This window comes from Thunnus maccoyii, chromosome 11, assembly GCF_910596095.1.
Source record: "Thunnus maccoyii chromosome 11, fThuMac1.1, whole genome shotgun sequence".
In the NCBI taxonomy this organism is placed as follows: domain Eukaryota; kingdom Metazoa; phylum Chordata; class Actinopteri; order Scombriformes; family Scombridae; genus Thunnus; species Thunnus maccoyii.
In genome coordinates this window covers 32,506,366-32,527,878 of record NC_056543.1, presented here as the reverse complement: position 1 = coordinate 32,527,878, position 21,513 = coordinate 32,506,366, and the positions used below count along the sequence as shown (strand labels likewise).

The 21,513-nt window shown below is 37.7% G+C and overlaps 1 protein-coding gene across 3 annotated transcripts in view; it reads right to left on the bottom strand.

Annotated features, from left to right (window-relative positions):
• Positions 1-12,622: 12,622 nt before the first annotated feature.
• Positions 12,623-21,513, bottom strand: part of htr2aa (5-hydroxytryptamine (serotonin) receptor 2A, genome duplicate a) — a 53,116-nt gene continuing 44,225 nt past the window's right edge. For all 3 annotated transcript variants that reach the window (XM_042425574.1, XM_042425573.1, XM_042425575.1), the window contains one exon: positions 12,623-15,205. In XM_042425574.1, coding sequence (XP_042281508.1) covers positions 14,343-15,205 — 863 coding nt within the window. In that variant the 3' untranslated portion in view covers positions 12,623-14,342. The remainder of the gene's footprint in view (positions 15,206-21,513) is intronic.

The window sequence follows — 21,513 nt, the reverse complement described above, 5'->3', positions numbered from 1 at the left end:
TACATAATTTCAATGGTGGTTCTCAGGGATGTATTAAAGGGAACCTATTATGTTCATTTCCAGCTCTAAATTTTTATTTTTGGACTCCACTAGAGTAGCTTTGCATGATACACAGTTCAAAAATTTATCTTACACTGGCCCTTTATGCAGCCCCTCAGTATACTCTGTGTCTTTACAGTCTGTTTGAGCTCCTGTCTCTTTAAGGGCCCCCTCCCGATGAGCCCAATCTGTTCTGATTAGCCAGCTTTCTGGAGGCTGCATGTATCAGAGTCATGTTAAGTTACTGCCAACATTTCTTGCTTTACTGCTTCAAATTAAAAGCCTTTAAATGACTAAATAATGGGAGACTTTTATTGTGAAGAATTACAGGAAGTGAAAGGTGTTCCTTGCTGAATTAGTGGCTCTAAAAACCAGTCAAAACAACAACATCTGGAGATATTTGGAGCTATTTGTTTAGCAGATCTGTCAGAAATAATGGAGGGAGGAATAGTACAAGCAGAAACAGCCACAGTGATGAAGATGTTTGATGAAGAGCTGCAGACGACCAGTACACCTCCGACAGGTAGTCCTGTGTAATGGAATCATAGCTTGGTGTGACTAACCCCCAAAACAATGGAAAAATGCTGAAATGTTAGCGGAGCAGTGAACTTGTGCACTGTGTGTGGAGCAGATGACCATATAAATAAATCTGGGCTGAAAGTAGAAAATAATGTTGGAAAGCGAGCGTTCAGAGCAGCATGAAGCTGGTGCTTTTTGCTCACAGGGATTATGTCTATGTACGTTTACCTCATTATTTGACACATCAGCCACATGATCATCCAACTTTATGTATATGACTGAAAATAAGGAAAAGCATAATTGGTCCCCTTTAAGAAAGCTGCATACAGCACAGCCACTCAGTCTGGCTGATAATGTGTCCATTGGTCAATCTGTAAAAGAGCCTGTATGCTCAACCAACCTATGCTGTTGTAGCAACATCATGACTACACTTAATATTAGATTTTGCACTTGTAAGGAAATGGGGCATCACCCTTCATGGGAAAGGAAAATAATTAACCAAACTGAACAATCTCATAGCTAAAGTCAGCTCTTAGATACATTGATCTCTAGTTCTCTGCTTTGAAGAAACATTCACAGAAAAAACTTGATGATAAATGAATCATTTCTTTATAGTTAAGTGTTTATTAACAAATGAATGAATGAGGTAGTAATAAGGAATACATAATAGGAGGTCAAACAGATGAATCAAATGGATCTTAAATGGCAAATTAGAATGGATTACTTGGTTTTGATGATGGTGAAAGAGGAGTGTGTGAATTAGGCTACCAGAGAACAACTGAATGCTAAGACGTAAATATGTGAATTCAGAACACTACCCAACATCAACTCTTACTCACAGCAAGCAGAGAGAGTTGGCCAGAAGGATATCTCAGCAAACCTAGTGGTGTCATGCCAGAGTCAATGGAGCAGAACCGCAAGGTTCTACAACTACTCTATTAATGAAAGCAGGCAAATGTTGGTACAGTCTTTGATGAGTCTTGATCCGTAAGCTGAGTGCTGAACAGGGCTCTGAATTTTCTAACTTTACTGAACTTTCCTCATTAAAATTAACTTGAAAATAATCTCGTTGGCCGAGCGACACTACTCCCAAAGTTATTATCAATGCGAAATTTACTGAAGTACAAAAGAATATCAAAAGTGAGGCTCGCTTCCACTAAAAGTTAAAACAATATGCCCAACTTGGGTGAGAAAGAAACAAAACGCATTAATAAGACTCTAGAAAGTAGCTAAACTTAAGGAATCATGTGGTGAACAGAAGTCCGCAGAACAAAAGGAGAAGGATCTCCAAGGTGAGCCATTATGTGTTCCCCAGAGACACAGAATGAAGACAAGAGCTCGAGACATCCAGCTGTTCAGTTTGCTGGCAGGTGGTGCATGTGTTGTAAGCAGAGGATCGCTTCTTCTCGCTAAAAATGGTGACATGCTTCTATTCCTTTGTCTCAGAATACAACGTGGGTTTTCTTTGACTAACACGAATTAGCTGACTAACTGAATAAAAATGATATTTTGATGTTAATACACACCAGTGTCACATACTCCAAAACAATCACCATGGCCCATCAACAGTGATTTTAAAAGATGAATTGCATGGTACAATGTATTACCCACACATTAAAAAAAAGGCAAACAACACATGGATTAAACAACAACATCTCAAACATCATTCAATTTTCATTCAGACTGACGGAATGTTTGTCTCAAAACTCCATGTGTGTAAAAAGCAAATCCTCAAGCGTAGAACTGAGATCCACAAATGTTTTTTCGATTCACAAATAAAAACTGAGTTCACAAATGCCTGTTGGAAAGTTGTACATGTTAGGAAGATGTTCACAAATGCTTTTCATTTATTTGTAAATTAATTCAATGTATTAATGTATTAAACTGTGGAATTTGTTTGTGTATTTGCAGATCTGTTTTATATTTGAGAAGTATTTTTGTGAGTTTACACATCCTTTTTTTGTATTTGTGGAAGGTGTTTATATTTACAGATTACACATTTACACAGATTATACAGATTGTCGATCACACAAATCATTATGAAAGAGATCTCTCTCTATACCGAGGGGTGTGATAAAGTGACAGTATTTGACAATCTGGCAATGAGTACAGGTTGGACTGAACCAACTCAAAGGGTGTTCCAAAAATGTACCATTTTTTTATTACTTGTTTTTGTCAGTTGCTGAAAATAGTAAAACGATCATTGTTATAAGCTGCTTAAATATAATCACCTGATTGTGGTGATGATAAATTTAATTTTAAAAAGACAAAAAGTGGGGTAGCAAAACCATAACTTTGCTCCCCCCTAATTGAATAATGGGGATGCATTTGCTCCACTTGTTGCATTGCTCAGGCACCTATGCCTACGCTGTCTCCAGGTGACAAAGAAGCTCTTGCTCTGCCCTTTCCCCATCTGGCATCCCTCAGATTATGTTCCAGGGTGGACAATCAGGCAGCAGCTCTCCTGTCTGTGTCACCAGAAATAACTCATTGTGACAACTGGTTTTCAGTAAGGGCTCAGATGCTCTGTCTCAAGAGTAGCTAGAGGGCTTGGGTTGTATGTTTTTTCTCCACTGCTCCCAGGATACCTCTAACCTCCATTGCTTCAGTTTTGACAATGTTTTTAAAAAACCTGTCTCTTGTGAACCTCCCAACTTTATGGAAGCTGAATATTAAATCACTTGAGTACCTCTTTAAAACAGCAGCTGAACCTTTCCTAGTTACGTTCAATGACCAAAGATCAAAACACACAGGCTGCACATCAACTGACTGTAATACACAGTGATGTGTGTTCGCACTGTGAGGAAACACTGTGGGCTCTCTCCACAGAATCTGCTCTCTCACTGAAATGCTCCGACCTAAATAAAAGAGAAGAAACACTAAAAATATGCCAACTTTGGTTCAAAATAAGTCTGATATTACAGTAACCATATAAGAGCAGTACATGTAAACACAGTCTCCGATTTCCTGTCTTCACTTCCTGTCAGTGAGTGTTTGGCTGTGAGGTACAGGTATGTGATGCTGCATCAAAACACAAAACTGGCTCTGTCAGTCTCAGGGGTTCTGTACTGGAAGTAAACACATTTGGATTCAAAGACTTGAGAGACATTGGGCTAAACAAAAGAACTCTGTTGTGTACAGAATGTGGTAAAAAAAAAAAAAAAAAAAAAAAGAAGATTTTAATCTGAGACCAAAGCTGATTTTACAAAAGGAATTATATCTTATGTTTAAAACTTCACTAAGGCCCTGTTCACACCTGGCATTAACAAGCGTCTTGAGTGACCACTTGTGATCGGATCTCACTTCCCTGCTCTATATGCAGATAAACACGAACATCATTTCCGTTTGCAAAAAGTCAGATTTGTTGTTTTTAACCGGTGCAAGGACCGGGGGTCCGCTCCGTCCAAAGCTGTTTTCAACTTGTTTGATAACAGGATAAACAAATATACAATGCATTGTGTGCCCCTGACGAAAATCAAATGCCTGTCCTGTTGATTTGCTCTAGCGCAGCACTGAACATATATATATATAAAACAAATATAGAGTTATATTCAGCGATCTCCCCGCAGCTGCGTCTCCCCATTGAGGAAGAGACGCGGTGAGCACTTATGTAGGAGGCACAGCTTCACAACTTCATTGATTATTTAAATCTCCCAACACACTGACAGGATCAGTCAGGATCTAATGTTAATTAATGTTCTGTGTTCTTTTACCCATCCAAAAGGTGTGTTACATACACACAGTCCAGGTTCATACAGTGAAACCGTCCTCCTGATAAATCCTGAGCTCCTTTATGTTGAGCAGTGCAGCAAAACTGAAAACCAATCAACTTGACAGGATGAAGAAAACTATCTAAGTAAAACAAAATTAAACGTTTAGCTTCTGAAATATTTTTTTAGGTGAAAATCAAGTTATTTTCCGGTTTTGGTTTAATTTCTATTCCAACTGCCGAGTTGAAAAGGAAAACAGGTTAGGGGAATGGGAAAAACAGGAAAAAACAGGAAGTGGATTTGGCTTTTTTTAATTCACATGAAAAATGGAAAAACAAAATAATTTTCTTTATCCTGTTGTCAAATAAGTTGAACACAGCTTTGGACCAGGAGGCAGCAATTCAATTCCCCTGCCTAGTCTGCTGGAAAATAGAGGACGTCAGTTGAGTAGATGATCCTTCAATGTGGCCCAGGACACATAACGTTTACACTTCTAAATGAATGTGGACACATGTGGCCCAGACCACCTCCGAATGTGGTCTGAGTGATTGGATTTCAATGCTTCCTCAATGCATCTTGGACGCGTTCACACCTGTACTTAGAGATGTCCACTTGTGATCGGATCACCCGAGACGCATGTTAATGCCAGGTGTAAACAGGGTCTAAGACATCAGAGCCATGGGTAAATTACAAAAGGGCTGCCCAGATATGACTGTTCTCCCTGGGGATGACTGGCTGACAATGACTGGCTGGTCATCTTGAGAGATGGCTCGCTAGCAAGCTCTAACTCAAATCTCCAAATGTGTTTTTAAATACAAAGTAATTTGATAATAAAAAAAAATGATAATTTGATAGTTATTTCCCAGCAAACATTGGTGGGTATGGTGACTTTGGGAACATATTTGGAACATAGATATGAATGTGTAAAGGCCTTTAAACATTGGGGGGCGTTTTTTTTGTGCGATTAATTTGTATGTAATATATTTTTGCGAAATGTTGTTTTTGTCATGACTTCTTTCACACAGAATATTACATGGCAAAAAAGCAACGTCATATTTTTTTTCATAACTAGGTCAATTTTTCTGAGCTTTCACACAGCAAATAAAGGGCATCAATCAATCATGAAGCGTAATCTGCACAGACAGCTGTTTATTGCGAAGGCCCACATGGGGTGTTGAGGAGGATATATAATATATTCCAAATATCCCATTGTATGTGTTTTGAACTTATTTACTTGTATCTATATACATATATCTACATTACTGTATCTACATTGATTGATCAAGGCTCCCAGTCTGTCTGTGAGCTGCCTGTTTCACTGCAGGCTGACAGGTAGGCCAATGAATTAATATATTGATTCATGTAGGCTATCATGTATCATCATATGCACCATCATCATGTCTTCATAAATACAAATGCTCTTGATTTCTTCTCTTCGAGCTGACATGCAAACTAATTTGGTTCAGTAAATTTCTGCTGTCAGTCAGCCTGGTGAAGGCAATTTGTCCAGCTGCTGTTCTCCCCAGAAGCTGCAGCTGAGAGACAGCTGCATCTGTGGACAGAGATGTTGAAGATGATCTTGTCCTCCTCCTCCTCACTCAACAAAAGAAGAGGAAAGCATTATATCTGTTCAATCCACACTGACTCTGACTCCAACCTGCGTGCAGTGTCTCTGTCCACAGAACCAACCGTCTGTCAGCAGCAGCTCCTTCGGCGCTGATAGGACAGCGGCTGGTCAAACTGTCTTCACCAGGCTGACTAACAGCAGAATGAGCTGTCACAAATTTGTGTTACTGCGTTTCTGTCACAAATTTGTTTTGCTACCAGTATGAATAGTTTTGATGCAAAATATTTGCAGGGGGAGTATTTTGCATTTTCATGCCAGTGTGCAAAGGCCATTAGAGTTAGAGAAAATGAAAAGGAAAAAGCCATCCGGGGTGCAGTACAGAAAAAAGAAAACAGAAGACAACAAAAATGGCAAGGAGAAAGGTATGTAATTTTGATTGTTGACTTTGCATTTTGTCAATTTTAGCAAATGGATCAATTATGCTATCATCATGTAATCTTATTAGTTAGCTAATGTAAGCTAAGCAGTGCTGGGTCAGGGGAGTGTGATGTTAGCTAAGAACATAAACGTTATTGCCATTCAGGCGAAACTGTCATCAGGCTATCTGGAGTAAAACATATAAAAAGCAAGTTCAGCTATACAGTAATTTGTGTCATTTTCGTTGTGTCATGATTTAAATGTGAGTAAACAATGTTAGACTAGTTTTGGTGTAGTGAAGTGAGCTATAGCCAGTGTGTGTGGTATAAGGAAATTGAAATGTTGCAAAAAGGAAAATTAAGTGAGTGTTAATCAACTGGTTGGAAGCTAATAAACTAAGCTACGCAACACATAGTTTTATCAGAAGATGGCAGTATAGGCTTAAATAATCTGCGAGTAAACAGAGTAGAAGAAGCAGAGATTGCCAACTGGAAACAAAACAAATAGATATATCGCCTTGATGAGAGAAAAATGGACAAAAGTCCTCAGGAATTTGTTTCAATTGGGCACGTTGTAATTGTTCTTTCATGTCAGCTAGTGTTGGCCATGCTTCATGCTATCAGAAGATGCAGAGAGTGGAAACAGCTGATCAGTCATGTGAGTTGAATGTTTGCTACGTCATTATTTATTCAACAAATTTTGCGCATAAACTCTTTTTCGACATTTCCAAAATCCACCTCAAGAAAGTTTTAAAACTTTTTTGTGAAATTGAGGAAGTTTTTTTTTTTTTTTTTTTTTTAGAATTTTGGCACTTCTGTTAAGTTTTTCTAATGCAATACTTCAAAATGTGCATAAAAGTAGGTTGATGGAAACACGGCTAATAACCCGGTCAAAAGGTTAAGGTTACCTCACACCAACCCTGGTGTGTGTGTGTGTGTTTATTCTGGGTTGGAATGAAAAAAGTGTCAGGGCAGGCTGTCCAAATTGGGAATGGAAACATGTACATGAGTACACATGTACTCGCTGGTGAATTTATAATCGTTTAGAAAAAAACTGTACACAATGCTGTTTTTTTAAAATAGACAACCCATGCACATATGAACAAAACGAATGGATGAAGAAAAATAATATCCATTGCTAAGCAATCACAGATATGGTCCTACAATCTGAACTGAAAAACATTATTCACACTGGAGAAAAACTGACATATAATGGTTTAAAAAGTAAGAGTAAATGTTCCCACCCCTAGTCCAAATACACCAAAATGCAAATGCTTAATAACTTCATAATAGCCTAGATATTATTTAACACATGGAAATGATTCAAATGTTGATAATACACGTTTTTGTTAATATTGTTGTATCATATTTATCATTTTAGATTCCCTTTTAAAATATCTGGGACCACAACATGCTTGACTGTAAATTTGATTCAGGTCTGGCCCTCTCCATGTTCAATAAAGATCCACCTGAACATGACTTCAAAAACCCCTCAGATACTTTAGCTCTATTTTGTTTTTTATTTTTCATAAAAAAGTTTAATTTAGTTTTTAATTGGTTGAGAGCACAAGTCCTAGAGGGACATCCTCTCAACATGATCTTACCCTAACTTAAACCAAGTTAGTTGCCTAACCCTAGCCATACCTTAACCATAGCTTATTTGCCATAACCATGATCTTTCTCTATCTCTATCTCCAGGGTTTTGCAGAATCATCCATTATTGATGCTCTTATCTGGTAATAGGCTTGGAACAAGATGTGAAATGAAAAGCAAGCACTATGAATTGTAAAATAGGAAAACATTGCTCAGTTCTCCACCATACACTAATTGTTGCCCTCATTATCTTGTTGGCCCTGAACATGGTCACAGCACCCTCTTTAAGGAAGTTTGTATATTTGCATATTTTCTATAAATGCAGGAATAAATATGATTGAAAGTTAATTTGAAAATAAGGGTACTGTGCTTTAAAGTCATCATCATTAATTATTAAATAGGATATCATTAATTAGTAGTGCAATTTAGTTTGTTGTGAAGTGATGTTGTCAACATCTCTAGATCCAGAAAATGTTCCTCTCCTTTCATTACAGCAGAAATTAAGCTCATTCTTTATTTATTCATATATATTTATTTCATCCACTGCAGACTTGAATAAATAAAACTCTTGAAGCACTTGAAAAACACTCTTCCAGTTTTTCTTTTTAGTTTGAATAGAAAACAAGGAGCAGAAAACTCTTCCATTACAGTTGACATACAAAAGAAACGTGACTGTCACCATAAAACATCAAAGTCCAAAATACACACTAGTTTAAAAAACACCTGCAAACCAGAGCTACGTTGTGGAGTCAAAGTTACGTCAGCAGAAAGGTGATGATGGTCTTCACGTCACTGCAATAACTAAACATAGTGCAGCTACATCATCTGTGTGGGTCCAGATCCATTTAAAAGAACACGACCGGGCCTGTTCTCTACCAGGATGAGCAACACAACAAAGCCAAACAAGATGGTCAAAACATGGAGACCTTCACCGGTCATGTCTGTACTTACACAGATACAAAGTAGGCTGATTCTGACCTCTTTGCCATTAAAGGCAAACTCAGTTTTGTTTGTACATCCTGGGTTAGCTTAGCTTTGCATAAAGGTGTGAAAAGGCTAGCTTAGTTCTGTCCAAAGGTAGCAAAATCTGCCTACCAGCACCTTTAAACCTCAACATTAATGCCTTTTATCTCGTTTGTTTAATTTGTACATAAACTGAACAGTAAAAAAATGTGGTTTTATGTGAGATTGTTTCAAGATACAAAATGTTAATTAGTGAACTTCAGAATTTTCTGTTTTCAGTCTTTATGCTAAGCTAAGCTAAGCTAAGCAGCTGCTGGCTGTAACTTTTAACGTAACAGACAGGTTATATAAGAAGTTACAGTTTTATCGATCTTCTCATGGGGACAGAACAGTGACAGTCACTTAAAATAAAATTTGACATTGAAAACAAAACCTGAACTGAAAAAGGAAACACTGGTATTGAAACACTTGTATTGGAAAAAAGTTGTATTAAATAAAACACGGGCATTAAAACAATTACAATCTTACGATCTTTTTTTGTTTCTTTTTTTTTGCATTATGATGTGTTTTTCAATGTCATTCTTCAGATTTTTTCCTCATGTCTGTCTTTTCTCAGTGACAGATTTTTTTTAGGCTGTCATTTTTTTTCAGTGTCACTGGTTTTCAGTTTCAATTTTCTGTTCTTCAGTTTCCACTTTCTGTCAGCATTTTGAAATAGAGAGGAGGGCCCTTGCTGTGATTTTGAGCCAGAATGTTGTAATTTTCGTTCTAGGACTATTAATATGTCATTTTCTTAAGACTCAATATTTTTTCAGGCAAGAAAGTAACCATGTAGATTTCCAATAATAATTCCCAATCAACAGAAAGTTGAAACTGAAAACTAGTGTCACTGAAAAAATAGAAATGAAGAAAAACTCTGAAGATTGATATTAAAAAACACATCACAATGCAAAAAAATATCTAAATAAAATAAGATTGTAAGATTGTAATCTTTTAATGCCTGTGTTTTATTTTTCGGTTGAAATTTTTTCAATGCCAATACTTGTTTTCCAATACAAGTGTTTCAATGCCATGTTTCCTTTTTCAGTTTAGGGTTTGTTTTCAATGCCAAATTTTATGATGTCAAAATTTAACCGTTGCTGTTCTGGCCCCATACTCATCTAACTCTGCAAGACAGCATATAAGTTTATCTCAAAATGTCACATTTTTTCTACCACACTTGAAGAAACACGTAACTTTACCAGTTGTTATTTCTGTATATTGACATAAAGCAACCTGTAAAACTATGTCCATCTGACCCACTTCAACATTTTTTTCTGGCTCCTGCAGAGGACAGTGACATCCCCATTCTTAATCCTGCTTACAAAGTTTTGTTTGCCTCAGTTGTTTTACCAACTGGGGAAACAGCTGTCACTGAGCACAACACCAGAAAAAAAAAAAAAACCTGAGATATGAGCAAAGATTTAGAGGTCTGGAATCAGGGTACAATTTTATATTGATTTTTTTAAACAGAAAATTAAACTGATATGTATTGCATGTACCAGACAGACAGGATATAAACAAACCTAATTTTTACCAAACATATTGGAAGAGAAAGGCCAATGTTAAAATATATACCCAATCTCTCTGTTGTAAACATCAATTAGATAGTATCTAGTAATTATCTAATGGGCCATTTTAAACTACTGCACTGTATAGTTGTGCACATACACAGATTGTTATGCAACCAACATTTTTGGCATGTTCACGTTCAGTCTCCCTCATGTGAAGTAAACTGGGGGTTTGTTTTTGTTTAGTACAGTCGTCCCATTTTAAAGATTTGTTTAAACTCTCTTTAAACTCAGTGTTACGTGCGTAACATTTCTACAGCTGTCCATTCATTTGGACAGACACAAAAAGTTGTGGTCTACTCTGCAAAAGCAGAATCTGACTTTTCTGTTTGTATGTGAGTGCAGGTTGCTGACTTGCTGTAAAGCTAAAAGCAGGCATCTGCTACGCTAATATTTCTCTTACTTTTGTTTAAGAGCTGTCTCAGCGTTTCTGTTGCCTGAATCCTTTCCTGAGCCACAGTTGGCTAACATCTCCTGACCTGCTGTGATAACAGTGGAGGTGCCAATAAACAACTTGCTCGCTGCATGCTTTGCCAAAAAAAACCCCCTCATTTTCTTTCTGAATAACAGACTGTAATTGACTGTAATTAACAGACCATAATTACAGTCACTCTGTGCAACATTAAGTGCAATGAGCGCTATCTCTCTCTTAACTCTTAATATACCCTGAGTTAACCCGAGCCTTCTCATTACGTGAAGAAGAGTTCTGGTCCAAAATGAAATAGCCACTACTTCAAAAAGGGACACTGATACAATTTGTAGAAAAAACTTTTGACCAACTTCAGTATTTTTAGAAAGGTTATTGGCTTGTAAAATTATAAACTCTTCCCAAGCTGGATCCCTTAAATCAATATGTAGCATCTTGGAAGTGAATCCTTTATCAAAACCATGATAAACCACCAACATTTAGAGGAAATGTCAACATACAGTTTCGTTGTAAATTGTGGCATAAAAGAAATTACTCGCATGATATTCTTCCTTACATTCTACCTTTACTCACATTCATTTTCACCTGTGTCTTACTTCTTTTTGCTTTTGGTTTTTAAGGATTCTCTTAACATAGTAGTTTTTACACAATCAATGGATGTATTAATAGAGCTGGATACAGTGTTTCAGAGTTGGCCAAGATGCCAATTTGTACCAGTGACCAAACACAGTACTGCAACAAAACATATCTCATGCCCCTAGAAGAATTTTCCCAGTTGACCGCCATTATTAAAGAGATATCTGTAAAACTGTAGACATGACACCTTGACCAACAAACAATTTCAATTATTGCTCTTCATATTATGGAATTTTAAACTGTCATGATTTAATATTTGTAAAACTTTCTCAGAGCAGAAATGCTGTTTTATGTGTATGACATCATCTCAGTGTAAAGCCTACAGGACATAAGGGAAAAAGACACACTAACTGGTAAGCTGGTTTTGATTTATACAACCATCACACGCCCAAACAGCACAGTGGTTTGTAATACTATGAGGAAGGCTTTTACAACACTGTTATCATGGTGACAATCATTTTAGTTAGGTAACCAGCAAAATGACTCCTTTCACATCACAATCTACCAGGAATGTGTGCTTGCATGTATTTTATTACCTAACATTGTAAATGATTTGTAAATGACAGTTTAGGTTGGTTATTTTTTGCTGGATGATCCTGATTTTTTTTTTTTTTGCCGGTGTCCTGTGTGTTGGGATGCTATGTGTGCCAATACAGTGGTCTCGAATTAACATGCTGTATGTGCATGCGGATGTGTACTAAGCTCTACAAAGTGAAAGAGAGAAAACAAAAAGAAAATAAAGAAACCAGAAGGAGAAGTACCTGTCTTTGTGTAAATGCTAGGTTAGCAACTTTTGTTGGAATGAATGTGTGCTATCTTGAAACACTGTACCCATTTTTAAGATATTTTCAGATTGAATGCTGAGCAAATTTTCATCCTGTTTAAAGGTATCCTGTAGAGTTTTTGACCATTAGTAGTGTTATGAAGCAATGATTCTATGGGTGGGTCCCCATTTTGTTTGTATCTTGCATGTGCACAAGCACGCTATTCCATTGTTGTACAGTTGGTGGCGGTAACATGCAAAAAAAAAACTTAGCGATGTGCTAACAAAGGCAGGGAAGAAGAGTCCTAACAAACAAACATGGATGTAAATAATGCACAATATAAAATATAAAATTACCTTTGCAAATGTTTTGGAGGAAGATGCACTCAACATGTTTGTTAGACCTCAGTGTGTTTTAGTGAATAACACTGAATGTCAACATAATTTTTGTTTGTTTACAAGAAAACTCCACAAGGAACCTTTAAATCATGCAAAAAAAAAAAGTTAATTCACCACAAAGAGCCAGTGAACTAACAGTACAGATGTCAATAGTCAATTAGCCTGTGTGTGGGTTGAGTGAGATGAAATATTGTCAACTCACACAAATGCATTTTTGCTCCACCTAGAGCAAATTTGTGTCATTTGCTCAAAGTTTTCTTTTGACTTTATTTGCCTTCGGACAGCATTTAAAATTCACTTAGCATTCAGTCAGAGCTAGAGCTGTTTTTTGAACCAAATCCATGTCAAGTCTCGTATCTTCATCTCTGGTCTGAACACACCTTGATAATACATCCATGGTACAAGCCCACCCTCATGCATTAATCCATCCTCTGTCCTTCACAACAAGAACAGAATAAGAAGTGTGACTTTTACAATGGATACACCTGCAGTTAAATCTACTTCATTTGCTCAACTCATCTTACATCCTTACATCATCATATTAATAACAATAATTTTCCTCTCTCTTGTAAATAAAATTTTCAAACTCAACAATCATATACATTTATACACACTACAAATATAGATTTATGTATGTTGTCTCTCTCTAACATCAGTACCTCATTGGCATCTGCTTTCATCTCCATGTTGTTATTGTCAACAGAAAACACCTCAGAAGCAGCATGAGGTTTTCCTTCCCTTTTTGGCAGCTTTATCTGACCTCTGCAAGTGTCTGGAGTCCCGGTGTGTGAGGCTCATCCAGGCTCTCCCTCCCCAACACTAACATCTGGTAAGGTGGCAAGAAATCCAGCTTAATCCCTGCTGATCCACCAAAAGGTATGATGGGAGGTAGAGGCCACCTGGCTGATCCCAAGAAGCCGAAATTAAGGGGTAGCTGAGGTCACTGAAGCGGAACTGGAAGTTGTAATATTGTGAAGAATCTGCAAATTATTTTTACCCTTATGTCCAAAGAGTTAGTTATAAAATGGGTAAATAATGTCACTTTTTGTCGTGGGAACATGCCCAAGAGTGTGTGACATCATTTATATGGGCAGTCCTTCTTTTTCATCTGTCTCATTTAACTCTCAGACTGAAAGACATTGATAGACTCAACATCTTTAAAAAAGATTAAGTGAAAAATAAAATGATATATTTTCCCAGACTAATTTCATTTCTGGCAGTGAGGAACAAGGCTCTGGAACAGCACTGAGACCAAAAAAAATTAGACTTTGGTGATTTTAATCCATGAACAAGCACTGGTTGACAGTTTGGGTAGAAGTTTGTTTTGTTGTAAGCAGGAACTCACAAACCTCATTCAACTGATTCAGACCCTGCTGACAAGGCAGGGATAAGACACTGGATGAATTTGAGGATAGGAATTGGGGAAAACCCTCTAAAGTTGCTCTGAAAATGCACTGAAATGCATAGGTTTATACGTTATTCTCTATTTTCTTGATGAGTTGCAGTACTCATGACTGTATTTCTAAATTCCTTACCGGGAGGCACTTTGTCTGTGGCACCTTGACACTGGACCTTGAACCCTTCTCTTCCAACTATGATGTGACAGCAGAAGTTAAAATTGTATCTAACCCATGACTTGCACAGAATCAACCTTGAAGCAGGGTTTTATCTCAGTTTTAGAGGAGCTCTGCCAGCCACACTCACACACAGCTCTCATCTTTGTCTCCATGGCTTTTGTCTGGTCTACACTTCTCTGTTTTCTGCCCAGGTAAAGAGAATTCCTTCACTTCGCCACTAGAGTGCGCTGCTCCATTTCGTAACTTCCTGATGTCGCCCAGGGGAAGCTGGGTGGAGCTGTAAGCCAGCGGTGGGATAGTGTTCACAAGGATGAGCTGAAGAGGCTTTTTCTCCGGCTGGTACTGGCAGCGAACATAGCGTAGGAATGCTGCGCGGTATGTTTTATTAAACAGTGTGTAGACCAGTGGATTGACTGCGGATGACAGGTATCCAACCCAGACAAAAACATTAAGAAGGCCTCCCATGAGTCTTGCGTCACACACCGCCGGGTCACACACCACCACCAGCACATTGGTAATGAAAAATGGACACCACATGACCACAAAGAGAAAAAATACCACCCCGAGGACCTTAGATGCCTTCTGCTCATTGCTGATTGACTGCATGGTGCGGCGGCCAAACAGCGAGCCAGAGACACTACCACGGTCGCCTGCAAGGCCACCGCTACTCCCTCTGCCGCCGGCCTCACGGCTTATTGAGCGCCTTAACAGTTTCTCAGAGGAGAGTGAGGTTTGTGGTAGGAAGCTCAACGTAAATGTTGTGCTCCATTTGGGCCGTGGGACCAGCTGGTCCAAGCAGAGGGTGGCTTCATTCTGCAGGGCATTGATGGTCAGGAAGTAGGTGATGACCATGATGGTGAGAGGGACGAAGAAGGCCACGAAGGAGCCGACCAGCACAAAGTTGTTATCTGTCAGCAGGCAGCTGCCATCTTTGAAGACCTTGGAGTGGTCCCTGAGTCCCAGCACAGGAATTGGCATCGAGATCCCTGCAGAGAGGAAGGAAACAGACCAACAACAGAGACATTAGGAGAAATTTACAAACCCACAACACTCTCTGTGATTCATGTATATATTTGTGGTTGTTTCCATGTTGGTGAGAGGAAAGCTGGTTGATTTTCTGCAGTAGTGGAAGTAATGCAACAAATTTAAATTGCTCCATTACAAGTTTGCTTAAAATAATACTTAAATTGAAGTACAGTAGTATTATCAACAAACTCTTTGTAAGCAGGGCCACATCATTTTTGAGCTAGGGTCAAGGGTTAAGGCAACCAACTGTTCCCTTGACCATCTTCTTTCTGCACTCATTAAGAAGATCTTAAATAGTATATCAAACATGGTCATAAATATTATTAATACATCCCTTGGGAGTTTTTCCTTATAACTTCAAAACTGCTGTTGTGAAACTTCTACTGAAGAAACCTAACTTAGATTGTGGAGCCAGGTTCTTTTTGAGGTTTCTTCCTGTTAAAGGGGAGTTTTTCCTTACTGCTGTTGCCAAGGGCATGCTCATGGGGGAATTGTTGGGTCTCTGTAAATGAAAGAGTATTGTCTAGACCAGCTGTGTGTGAAAAATGCCTTGAGATGACTTTTGTTGTGATTTGGCACTATATAAATAAAATTGAATTGAAATCAATTGAAAAACTGCTCTCACTAAGATAATTAGTGATCTGACACTTAGCACTGATGCTAATAAATAATAAATTGCCTCGAGAGCTGGGTTGGCTTCACAGAGTGTGTTTTAAACTGGTTCCGGACATACATTACAGGAAGGAAATTTTTCATTAGTCTTGGAGAACATGTGTCAATGAGACAAAACACAGTTGTGCATATCTGTTGAACCAAGCGATCCAGATGCTTTAAACTCCCCGACTGCCTGTATGTCTGCAATCAATAAATGGATGAGTAATAACTTTTTAAAATTAAACAAAGAGCAGACAGAAATCTTATTAATTGGCCCTAAAGCAAAAAGGGTTGAGCTCTTTAAAAGACTAAGTCCCATATAAACAAAGTAACCAAAACAGCATTCTTTCACCTCAGAAATATTGCCAAGGTTCAACCATTCCTAACTCAGCAAGATGCTGAAAAACTAATTCATGCTTTTATCGCAAGTAGGTTGGACTTTAGGGGCCTTCCTAAAAAGTCCATTGAAAGATTACACCTTATTCAGAACTCTGCTGCTAGACTACTAACAAAAACAGAAAACACATCACTCCAGTCTTGGCTGGACTACACTGGCTCCCTGTGTCTTCCACAATCGATTTCAAAGTCCTTCCTGCTGTTTGTAAAGCTCTCAATGTGTTAGGGCTGACCTACATCACAGACTCCCTGTTGCTTTATGTTCCTTCATGAGCCCTTAGATCTTCTACTGCAGCCTTGGTAGATACCCATAACCCTACCCAAAAGAAAACTGGAGATGCAGCTCTCTTCAATTATGGTCCCAAATTATGCAACACCTTACCCAAAAAGCCTTTCTATAGCACCATATCACACCATTTCTTATGCACCATATCCTACCATCTTTAAGACATTTTATTGCATTTTAAGACATTTTTATATTATTTCATTGATTGATTTTGTGCTTTACATAAGAATTTATAAGTTGTTCTTTTCTTTTTTTTAATGCAAAGCACTGTTTTTCTTGTTTGCGTCCCTTTAATCTATGCATGTTTCCTGTTTAATGTTCTTAATGTCTGTCTTTTGCTTTTTATCTCTTTAATGTGAAGCACTTTGAGCTACATTTTGCTTGAAAGGTGCTATACAAATAAAGTTTATTATTATTAATATTATTATTATGGGAGCCCCTACTGACAACTTAATGGTATCTGGGACTTAATGGGGCTGGAGAACACTGATTGATTTGCAGTCTTTAATAGTGTAAACAGACCAGTGTTTCAAGACTACTGTATCTTCATCAGAGACTAAATAGACAAAGACTTTTTTCTCTTGGAAGTAAGCTGTCCTTGTTCTGAGAAGCACCTGATTCAGCTTCATACTGCTGGAGGATGCACTGAGAACCCCTTTTCAACTTGTTTGGTAATTTGGTCAGGCACAGATTTATTTAGGAATATGCACCTTGATTTCACCTTTCATTAGACCCTCTCTGCCTGGTAAACACAAATACCTCTCAAACTCCACATCCCCAGTTTGTAACACAGGCTTGAACTGTTTCACAGGCTGAGCTACAAACAAATTGGTATAGTGCCCCTTTAATGTTGGTGGAGGTGGAGCCAATTTAACTACTGAATCTACTGTTATGTAGTTTAATTTGAAACAATGTATCATGTTTTATGAAATCATTGAAGGTTTCATATTTTAAATATTATCCACAATATAAACAGCCCTTAAAGCCATCAGATAAATGTTGTATAAAGAAGCATGAAATGGAAATAAACTACTTGAGTTAAGTACAAGTACCATGGAATCGTTCTGAAGTACATTTGATGTCCTTTGTAAATATATACCAATGATTTAGCAGATGTACACAGATTGCGTGACAAATAGACATGCAGGATGTTAAAACATATTAATTGGATACTAATATAGAAACAGTGTTTGTATGTGTGAAGGGGAGAGGGCTTAATAACCTCCTTTCCTGCTTTCTTGTTCTTTTGAGCAACACTCTTCTTGTCAAAACATGTTGACATTTCATCAGTGCTGCAGTGGCTCAGTATAAATCCTGTTCACAAATCTGTGATCACACAACTAAATAATGCAACAAAATTAATTTCATACAATGTAAACTGCTGTGATTTGAATAATTTAACTGTGACAATAACACTGCGCTGGTGAGCTGTGTGTCAGTACATAGTCATTCCATGACAGAGTGGGTGGGTGGGATTATAATAATGGGAAGCAAAAAAATCCCAAAAAACAGATAAAGGCTGTCTTACAAGTATTATATACAACTATGGAGAGCCCATTAGATCAAAAGGCTCAATCTGTATTTACATTCATCTACACTGTACACCTGTGTGGGTGAACCATGACTGTGAAGGTGCTTTAAAGGATGTCATTTCTTTTATTGTTTGGTTTCATAATTCATTCTTTACTGTTTCTGCACTCCACTGAAGCTATGTCTTGCTCATTGAGAGTAAATGGCATCATCTCTAAACTAGATGTTGTTTGTCATTGCCTTCCAAAATGACTAATAGGAGCATTTTTTCTATCTGGTTTGGTTAGATTTAGGGTAAAACTACCTGGTTAAGGTTATGAAAAGATGGTGGTAATTATTTAAAGACACCATAGTTGACTGCTGGAAGGAAAAGAGACGCAAACAGCAAAGTCCCCAGAGTTAAAAGTCGCACACTTTGATGATCCAACCATCCACTTTAACACCTGACAGACAAGTTTTTCTCATGAGGACAGGCTCTGACTTAACTGTTCGAAACCAAAATGCCAGTTTTTATGACTCTGTTTGTACAAATATGAATGTCTGACATTTGCTTGGTGACATATCTTTAATCTTAAAATAAATTCTGTGTGACTGAAAAATGTGCTCATTAAGATGGATCCATGGAAGAGTTGCTGCAGTTGAAACAGTTCCTTTATTTTTCAAGACTGGATATAGATAAGATTAGAATAACAAACTGCATTTAGGTTATAAGATCTAAAAAGATTTTTAAATTTTTTTTTTAATAGCCTTATTGTGATTGTTGAACTGTTATTAGTCCTAGACCAACATTACCAACACACAAATTACATTGTTCTCACAATCATTTCATTCTTTATTTGCTGAAAAATGCTTTTTATCCACATAAAATCTCCCAAACATTCACATTCTTGGTGTGTCTTTTTTCCAGTGGATTCCAGCAGCTAGCAGCAGGGCAGGTACAGTCTGTCAAAAATGCTCACAATGAAAAGTGTCAAAGTGTCCACTAAGTCTGGGGCTAAAACTCTATTTTTCCATTTGTCTGTCTGTCACAGTGTGGGAGGAAAGTGCAGTTTTGACTCCACCTCCTAGTCAACAGCCTCTCCAATACCAATCTCATTCCTAAATTTTCCTTATCTATAGCTTCTAGGCCAGGAAATAGGTCTGTCTTGAGTCATAAACTCACAGGTGGTGATGTAATATGATGCCTATAACTTTGTTTCCTCAGCCCAAATTCCTATTTATTATTTATTTATTATATTTATTATTCCAGTTGTACTGTGACAGCCTGAAGGTTATGACAGCCTACCTCTTTCTTCCAGAGGTAGGGAGACAGGAAGAAACAAAGAGACAGAAATGATCATTTCTTGGCCTTAAACTGCTATCTGCTTCATATCCAGCTGATCGAATGTTATTTGGCGAGGTGACATTGTTGATAAGAGCATCATTTGAGTTTCACTGTGTTCTTCAGATAATCCCCCTGAACACAAGAGCTAGTTTTTCTCTGTTTCTTTGGTCTTCTTCCCTTTCTCCCTGATGGCAACTCTCTGCTCTTGAAACATGAAATAACATGGATAGTAAAATCACAATATAGGGAAGAAAACAACCTTGATAGAAGAGGGAGAGAAGATAAAAGCAGAGGGGAGGGAGACACTTTAAACACAAAAGAGATGAAGGGGAAAAGAGAGGAGATGAAGACTTTCAGGGTTTGATTTCAAAATGCAACAGAGAAATGCTGCAGCCTGAAAATTGATTGAAACAATTCAGACGATCAATCTGGACTCAAAACTCTTGATTCACTTGCCGCTCAGTTGCCATCTTTCACTGTAACTCGTAAAGTGCTTTTTTTTTTACACTGCAATCATTTTGTAGAAACAGTGATTCTTTTCAATGGTCAGTACCCAGAGGAAGTGTGAAGGTGCAAAATACTAGAAAAATAAGGAACTGAGTAAACATTCTCCTGCTGCAAGAAGGGTTTGCTTAGATGCACACAAAGTTTTTATGGGCTGAATCTTCTCGATAAAAAGGTAATTTCCAAAAGAAACTTTTTTTTTTGATGATTTAAGAAAATCAGCTCTGTAGTGAAAGAAGACAAACATTTCCACACATTTTGTTCAAGAAGATAATCACCTTTATTTTAAGCATATTTGAGATCACAGTTGAGATAATAACATGTCTTTATTAATAATAATAATCTTTAGTTATAGAGTACTTTTCAAAATCCACACACACACTGCCTGCTGTCACACCGATAGTAACTAACATAGTAATAAAATGAGAAGACGTGCTCCATTGGAGTCAGCACTCGGTTCAGGTTGTCAAGTGATAGTTTAAAATAAATACATCTCTGACTGCTGTCATCTGCTGGCTGAACATTGAAACACACACTGGCTCTGGACCTGCATTTAAACAGCCATTGATTGTTCTGTTGTCTTACAGAATTGAGTAAAAGTCATCTCATTGAAATTTCTTTCCTCTTGTCTTTATTTGCATATTTGGAATTGAAGTAATTCAAAAGTAACGGAGAGTAATCAAGTTACGTGACTTTAATGTTGTGATACTTGGATTAGGTTACTGACTGGTAATTGGTAATTGTATTGAATTACATTTTAAAAATAACCCTCCCAACCCTGTATATCATAACTGTAACACCCCCACTTTAATTCCAGCTGTTGACCTGTGTTGCATGTCATACCTCTCTCTCTGTTTCATGCCTGTCTCTACACAGTCAGCTATTGAAGAAAAATGAGGAAACATGTTTTTCTCAAGTTTTTACAGGGTTTGAGTTTCTCCATGGGGGTACCAGCTATCCACATCCAATCACCAAAACTAAGTCAATCAAACTGGAATTTGCAAGGTTCAGTTAACAAATCTGACCGTCTTGAGTTCTCTGAAATACATTTAAAATAATCAAATACTAATAAGTAACCAAATGTGTTTCCAGTCATTTGAATTACAGTAAACATGAACCATCTTTCAGTCAGAACAGGCTGACAGACTGAGCTCAAGTGATTGTGTGTGTTTTTGTCAAAGCACATATACATGTATATGTGTGTGTATGAGAGTATGTACGGTCTGGTGTGTAAACACAGATCAGTACAGTATATGCTCTGTCTGTCAATGTGTTTGTTTATGTCTATGTTCTGTATGTGTGTCTATATCTGCGAGTGTGTGCATGTTTGTGTGTGCAGGCAGACAGACGGCCCAGTGTTTCCCAGTGGGAGTGTTACAGTGGCTCATCCAGTAACTGGAGGGAGATCAACCGACACACCAGCTGATCCAACCACCTCACACACACACACACATCTGTTTGCTACTACATGCAGAGTTTGTCGCTTTATTAATCAGCCAGAAAAACAGAAAATTTGTCACCAGAAGAACATTGAAAATAAAACATTTCCAACAGGGATTTATCTTGTCTGGATG